The following is a 7979-nucleotide window of genomic DNA, read 5'->3' as shown; positions in this document are numbered from 1 at the left end:
CAAGAATATTTGAACTTCAGGCAGGCAACCTGAGTTCCGGTGATAGTTCTGACACTAAAGAACCACGTGCCCTTAGTAAACGTGCTTAACTTCTTTATAGGAAGGCAATCACTACAAACCTGCCCAATCATAGTCGCCCAATATACTTTGGTCGCTTTCTTCCCTCATTTGAGAATTATTAACATTAAAGGGAAAAATATAAGGTATATTACCTAGAACAGTGCCTAGGACATATTAAGGCTCAATATTTTCACTGATTATTATTATACCGTGGATTTTTCAGACGCCGTGCCAGGTAACGCGCAAGAGGCAGTGTGTATTTTTTTTAACCTGGACCATGACTGCGCATGTGCGCCTCTAATCGAGCACTTAGTCGTTTTCCCACTTACAGACAAGCTCCGCCCCCGAGGGCGTGTCCCTTAAAGCGCGGGCACCGGGTAAAGCGCGCTCTCGTTTGGGAGTGACGTAAACCAGGCCCACAGATGGGGCGTTTGCTTCCGGGGCCAAGGGTTCTTCATTTCCGGGAGAAGCCCGTCTTGCCGATAGCGGGCTGTGTGGGGGGAGTTCGCTGCTGCTTTCTGGTCCGGTGGCTCGCTCCGGGAAAGCCAGGCATGAAGATCACGAGGCAGAAACACGCCAAGAAGCATCTTGGCTTCTTCCGCAACAATTTTGGGGTCCGCGAGCCGTACCAGATCCTGCTGGACGGCACCTTCTGTCAGGCGGCTTTGCGGGGCCGCATCCAGCTGCGGGAGCAGCTGCCCCGCTACCTCATGGGGGAGATTCAGCTGTGCACCACCAGGTGGGCCTGGCTGGTCCGGGTGGAGGCGCGGGGGCCCCGCGGGTGCGGTAGAGGCGAGGCCGCTGCTCGCAGGCATCCATTGGGAGCCCTCGAGGGGCAAAGCGCGCCGCCCACGCGGAGCTGACAGTTCAGCGGGACCGCTAAGGAGGGTGGGCGAGTATCTACCAAGTAGATAGACAGTATAAGGTCCGGCGAGTATTCATCTTAACCTGGAGGCTAAGAACACGTGCTTTGCCGTTCGACCTGGTTTCCAGTATTGGGCCCAGTTCTACCAGCTTTGTGATTTCGGACAAGTTACTTAACCTCTCTGAGCCTTGGGTTACTCATTTGTAGAAAAAAGCTCGTAACTACTTAACACACTTCCTATAAGTCGGACGAGGTGTAGAGCGTTTATTGGTATCTCAGACCTGTATCCTCTAAGTGATTGCTTGTTGTTTGCATAGCTTTTCCCAGTTTAAGAATTTTTCAAGCTTCACAACTGCCCCATGATGTAATATCTTCGATTCCCAGAAAGATAAGTCAGGACTCGATGTTTCCTAACTTTGTGCAAGGTCATTTGTTTATTCAGCTGTGTTTATTGAGCACCAGCCATACGCCAAGCACTGCTCTAGCAGAGGATAACTTGGTGAACAGGACGATCTCCCAGCCCGTATGGCCAGCGAAGTGCATAAATCAACCTCTAATTGGTGTGTTTTGACCCCTAGTTTCCTCACTTCTTCAAACACCTAAGATGGAATCTTGGGGGGTTGACTGGAGGAAAGATGGAATCAAGGAAGGTTCCACAGAGGAGATAACTTTTGAGCCCAGTCACGGTTCAGTTCTGAGGGGAAGGACATTTTTTGAGTGAAAGAAAAGAGAAGTGACTTGTAGGGACCTCTTGAACAAAGGAGTGGAGTGGAGTTGTGAAATGCCAGGGAAAGAGATTAGAGCACAGCGTATATTTGGGAAAGAAGCTGATAAGAAGATAAGTTGAGTCTGCATAATGAAGAACTACTATTCATAAACTTAGTTTTGTTTTTTTTTCCTTTGTAGAATATTTCCTTTAAAAAGTGAACAGAGAAAATTTAAATGACCTATAATACCACACCAGTGACTGACCACTGTTAGCATGTGGTGTATCATCCAGTTCTTTACACACACACACACACACACACACACACACACACACACACACACGAATGGGCTCTTACTCTGCATGTGATATTAATGGCCTGCTTTTCTCACATAACACTACTCCATGAACAGCTTTCTATATTCAGAACTTCATGTGGGTTTCATTCAAGCAGAGCCTCAAATGGGTCATAGTTACCCCCTAAGTTTTGATCCCCATCTCCTTCAGAGCTCCCAGACAAGTTCTCAGATGGTGTGTGCCCCAGAGTTGATTGCTTCTGGCTACAAGCCTTGTCCACTTACCCCTGTCTGCCATAGAAATATTAACATTTTTAATACAGGGCTGTAATATAAAAAAGGTTGAGAAGTACTGCATGAAATTATATTCTGCAGCATTTTTCCCCCTAAAGAATTTATTTTAACTTATGGGATATTTTATACATACACAAAAATAGAATAGTATAACGAAACGTCTGTCACCCAGTTATTGCAATTATTTACATGGCCATTCTTTTTTTTTGGCTACCTCGGGTGGGTCTTAGTTGCAGCATGTGGGATCTTTCGTTGAGGCGTGCAGGCTTCTCTCTAGTTGTGGCTCGTGGGCTTAGTTGCCCTGCAGCATGTGGGATCTTAGTTCCCTGACCAGGGATGGAACCTGCGTCCCCTGCATTGGAAGGTGGATTCTTAACCACTGGACCGCCAGGGAAGTCCCAACATGGTCATTCTTATTCATTTAAGAATAAGTTACTGCTAGTTTATTTTAAAGCATATTATTGTCAATTCTTGGTGTGTATCAAGAGATAAATGCTATCAGACCTGATAAGTATCTTCTAGAAAAGATAACTGCAGCTATGTGAGGGGTAAGTTGGAGAAGCAAGAGAATGAAGAGCAAGAAGAAGAAGAAGAAGCAAGAGAATGAAGACATGCACGTTTTGTTTGTGGTTGTCTAGTCAAGAAATAATGGGAGCCTGAACCTGAGAGAGGAGAGGTGGGAATTTCACAAGGAGACGTTACAGAGGTAGATTCCAACAGCTGAGATAGGACTACCACTGATGGGGTAGGGGCAGGGGTAGGAGTGAGGAAGCAAAGGTTAAATAGGATTTCTGATTTCGAAACAGTATCTGAGAAGATAATAAATTCAAAGAGGTAGCAAGCCCTGGAGAAGTCTGGAGGCAGGAAAGTAGTTTGATTTTAGACATCGCGAATTTGACAAAGAGCTGATGGCGGGCCATCCACAAGAAATATTCAATAAGTAGTTGGCAATTTAGGCCTGAAACTCAAAATGGATGACTTTAGAAGCAAAATCTATTAAAAAAATCAAAAACTAATGGTGTGATAAAGCGGGTGAGGCAAGGTAGAATCAGGCAAGGGCTGGCTAAGGTTGAGAAATCTTTGACTCAGTAGTTCTCGTCGTAATGTTTAAGAGGAAGTACCTGGGGAGCTTATTAAGATGCTAATGTTTGACTCCACAAGGAGTTCAGATTTGGGGATGAGAAAGGAGCTAGAAATTAATATCACTGTGTCATTCCGATAGGGGTAGTTTATAGATGACACTTTGAAAAACATTGCCTGATATTAATATGAAAATGCAAAGTGAAAGAAAGTTGTGATTGTTTTTAAACACGCCAGTGACTTGAGAATGTTTACTTTTCTAAGCTGAAAATATTCTGAAGGTGCACCGATTTGCACTTGAAGGAGAAACCTGTAGCACTGTGGTTGGTCCAAAGCATCTATCGTCAATCTACTTAGATTCACATTTCAACTCTACCTCTTATTAGTTGTTTGAATTTGGGCATGTTACTTGAAATCTCTCAGAATGAGGTGTTCTAAAATAAGGATAATTTTACAGTAAGCTGCCCTCATACTGTATAGCACAGGGATCTCTACCTTATGCACTGTGCTAATCTGAATGGGAGGGAAGTCCAGAAGGGAGGGGATATCTGTATGTGTGTGGCTGATTCATTTTTTGCAGTGGGAGCTAACACAACATTGTAAAGCAACCATACTCCAAGAAAAATTAATAAAAATAAATAGAATAAAAGTAGAAAAAAAATAAAGTAAGCTGCCCAACTTTGTAGGGCTGTTTTGAGATAAGCGAGAATTTATGTAAAGGCAGTTAGCATGCTGCCTGCACATAAATGCTCAGTACATGTTAACTGTTTATTATGTTCCTTCTACTTGGTGTATGCATTTTTCGGGTCTTTTAAGAGTGAAATGCTTAATGTATGGTTTGTAGTTTAAAAAGAAGAATTGGGTATTTTTTTTATTATTTATGTGAACAACAGATATGCGTCTGTTATAATTGTGAGCTGCTAATAACTTCTTTTTTTCAGGTGTGTGTTAAAAGAGTTGGAAACATTGGGAAAGGACTTATATGGGGCAAAGCTGATTGCACAAAAATGCCAGGTTCGAAACTGTCCCCATTTCAAGAATTCAGTGAGTGGATCAGAATGTCTGCTTTCCATGGTGGAAGATGGGAATCCTCACCATTATTTTGTGGCAACACAGGTGATACCACTTTTAAAACCAGAGTCAATCTTAATTATTTCTATTTATACTCCATATGGAGCTATTTATCATTAGAAAAAATTAGGTGGAAGTGGTTTTAAGTGTTTCAACTTTTTAAAATGCACGCTTTCAGGTTAATTTGTAGTCAACAAAAGCAATTGTCATTTCAGAATTTGAGGAGAGAACATTAAGCATAATGATTTTCTTCTAAATTACTGAAGTTTCCTTTTGTAAAATAAAAATTATTGACAGATGTGATGATATGTTTTGGGGCTCTTGAAGGGAAGGGAAGTAGAGCAAAGATTTTACATTTTATGTTTATGCATGTTTTTTCACGTTCCCGTGTTTCATATTCTTTCTTAGAAAGTCGTGTTTCATATTGTTTGAGACTATACCACCAGTATGGAACTGTTTCAGGCTTTTAAAGACTGGGAAGCAGGGGAGGAGAGACTCTCAGGGTCAATATTAATGAATAAGCTCACACACATACAGATTTCCTTAAATTTGCTTGTAGGATTATAAAATTACACAATTAGAAGCAGAGCTGAGTCTAGAATCTGAATCAGCTAATTCCAACTTTATTTCTATTCTTTCAATCTCTGTGAGCATTCTTTTTTTTTTTTTTGTGGTACGCGGGCCTCTCACTGTTGTGGCCTCTCCCGTTGCGGAGCACAGGCTCCGGACGCGCAGGCTCAGCGGCCACGGCTCACGGGCCCAGCCGCTCCGCGGCATGTGGGATCTTCCCAGACCGGGGCACGAACCCGTGTCCCCTGCATCGGCAGGCGGACTCTTAACCACTGCGCCACCAGGGAAGCCCTCTGTGAGCATTCTTGACCCTTTCTGAAACATATCTCAGAGTAGAAATGAGGACCATCACCTAGTATATTTACCTTTGCATTAGTTTGTAATTCGAGGTCCTAGAAAATTTATGGTCTTAGAATATTGATCAATATAAAATATTGATAAATCCCATTCACATTGTTGCCACTTAACTGTGGTCAGTTTTTATGTTTTTCTTCCTTTCTTTATCATAAAATATACTCCCATTAGTAAGACCTAACTGATTTGAAAAGTAAAACCTGGGATCTCTTTTATTTTCAATATAGCCCACTTTAAGTTCTTAGAAATCTCTTTAAGGCATCTGATTCAATTGATATATTTGAAGTAAATAGTTCTATTTTTGTTTTTAATAGGATCAGAATTTGTCTATGAAAGTAAAGAAAAAGCCTGGAATTCCTCTCATGTTCATTATTCAGAACACTATAGTCTTGGACAAACCTTCTCCAAAAACAATTGCATTTGCTAAAGCAGTAGAGTCAGGTCAGCTTGTCTCAGGGCAAGAGAAACAAAGTATCAAGCAACTCAAAGAGGAACAGGGTTTAGTAAAAGACCCTGAACAGAGAAGAAAAAAAAAGCGCAAGAAAATAAGTGGCCCTAATCCTCTTAGCTGTTTGAAGAAAAAGAAAAAAACACAGGATACAAACTCATCTGCCTCTGAAAAGAAAAGAAAAAAAAGAATCCGAAACAGATCTACCTCAAAAATACTTTCTGAAAAGCAGAATGCAGAAGGGTAATGAGTCCTTTGGATACTTTTAAAGACATGCAAATATGAAAATGAATTTCTTTTTGAAACTGTGGAAGTACTTATGTTAAAAGACTAAACTTATTTTTGTAAATGAATATTGACCCACAAGCCTTTGTATAAAATTATTTGTTAAAAAAAAAAAAACCCAGAATGGATGGAGTTAGGTGTGATCATGTTCACTTTTCTTAGAGAATTTGGAGGTTGTTTTTTAATGTAAAACTGTTGTCTCTTTCTGTCTTACTGCTGCCCACCACCCTCCAACATTATATGCAGATAGTTTAAAAAAATCATATAGTACCAAAACACTTGTGACAAAAAAGAGGTAATCCCTTTTTCACATTCACAAAGGAAACTTTCTCTTTCAACTCATGTAGTGGTTTTAGAATTTACATGTACATTTCCAAATAAAATGAATCTGCTGCTACCTTTGGATCTGCCCATTATTTATTGACTTCCTACTAGAAAGAGTAGAAATTTTGCTTACTTATTTTACTCCACCATTTTTCTAATATATTAATATTTCAATCTTTATACATCCCAAATTCAGTATTTTCATTTTGATGACTATAAACTCTGTTTACCGCTAAACCAAGTAGCCTGCTATGGTTGATTATGTTACTTTTTTGTTATTCCAGAAGTTAATAATGGTCTCATTTTCTTCTAGCCTCTGACTTGATCTTACTATATTCTCCAGTAACTCTGGAAAGGATCTCATAATTTTCAATATAATATCAGGTCATTTCTTACCCCTGGAATACTTCTGGAGACAGCCCTCTGTCCTCCAATGTGGAAAGGTTTTCTGTCAAGCATGTTGCTCAGCTATCACCCAGACATTTCCTGTCCTTATCCAGAGAATCTACTTTGTCACTTCTGTAGCCTAGATTCTTCATTCTACTCATTCTTGATTTCCTCTTCTGCTGTGGTGGAACATAGAGTGTGTAGGAGGTACATTTTTTGAGGCTCAACCAGTGTGTCTAAACCTGTATTTTTTGCACTCATAATCTAGCAAGATAAAGAATTCTTTGTTGAAAAATCATTTCTCTCAATTTTTCTTGAGAACTTAATTGTTTATAAGGTCCTAGGTAGAAAAAAATCCCTTTTTTTGAGTTCTGGAGGACGATTTTCTTTTAGATGTAACTGTTATCTTAAATGGCAAAAATTCCAAAATAATACTCTTTTTACTTTAAAAATGTCTAAAGGTGGGGCTTCCCTGGTGGCACAGTGGTTAAGAATCCGCCTGCCAATGTAGGGGACATGGGTTCGGTCCCTGGTGAGGGAAGATCCCACATGCTGTGGAGCAACTATGCACCACAACTACTGAGCCTGCACTCTAGCGCTCGCGAGCAACACCTACTGAGCCCGTGTGCCACAACTACTAAGCCTGCGCGCCTCGAGCCCATGCTCCACAATGAGAGAAGCCACTGCAATGAGAAGCCCACGCACCGCAATGAAGAGTAGCCCCCCTCGCCGCAACTAGAGAAAGCCTGCATGCAGCAGCGAAGACCCAACGCAGCCAAAAATAAATAAATTTTAACAAAACTGTCTAAAGGGTTAATTCAATTAGGAATTGAATAATCAAGCTTTTCTTTTTCGGCCCCCTCCCCAATTGTTTTAATCATCCTTCAGGCCAAAATTAAAGTAACCCTGTAAGTTTGAAGTGTAAAGTTGTCAGATTGTTCAGTAGCTCCTTTCAGCTGCCTGTGATACCTTCAAATAGTGTTTCTAATCTGTATCCTTAGAATATCATGATCATGTATGAAGTACGTCATGAATAAGTTCTTATTTATGGCTAAAATAAATAACTTCTTAAATATGAGAAAATTCAGATTTATTCCTGTAGAAATGTCATTCTCAGTTGAATTCAAGAGGTGCTTTTTTGGTGGAAGGTGGAATTTTAGCTTTACACCAGGAGGACCACACAGGCTATATTACCTGTCAAGCCAGATGAGTGTTTTCTATTGTCATTTCATGATTCTG

General features: G+C 40.6%; 1 protein-coding gene across 1 annotated transcript; it reads left to right on the top strand.

The window, feature by feature from the left end:
• The first annotated feature begins 562 nt into the window (after window positions 1–562).
• Window positions 563–7115, top strand: UTP23 (UTP23 small subunit processome component). Its single transcript, XM_079901804.1, has 3 exons — window positions 563–799; window positions 4243–4417; window positions 5611–7115. The coding sequence occupies exons 1-3, from the start codon at window positions 612–614 to the stop codon at window positions 5989–5991; spliced, it is 744 nt and encodes a 247-aa protein (XP_079757930.1). The 5' UTR covers window positions 563–611; the 3' UTR covers window positions 5992–7115.
• Window positions 7116–7979: the final 864 nt, after the last annotated feature.

The sequence above is a fragment of the Stenella coeruleoalba genome (assembly GCF_951394435.1).
Source record: "Stenella coeruleoalba genome assembly, chromosome: 17".
NCBI lineage: Eukaryota > Metazoa > Chordata > Mammalia > Artiodactyla > Delphinidae > Stenella > Stenella coeruleoalba.
This window is presented reverse-complemented; position numbering and strand designations above follow the sequence as displayed.

What these genes read in the sequence shown, in the direction of transcription:
- UTP23 (XM_079901804.1), top strand. Translation starts at nt 612, where the DNA reads ATGAAGATCACGAGGCAGAAACACGCCAAGAAGCATCTTGGCTTCTTC. An exon ending in ATTCAGCTGTGCACCACCAG is followed by an intron (nt 800 to 4,242) that starts GTGGGCCTGGCT and finishes TCTTTTTTTCAG; the next exon opens with GTGTGTGTTAAAAGAGTTGG. An exon ending in ATTATTTTGTGGCAACACAG is followed by an intron (nt 4,418 to 5,610) that starts GTGATACCACTT and finishes TGTTTTTAATAG; the next exon opens with GATCAGAATTTGTCTATGAA.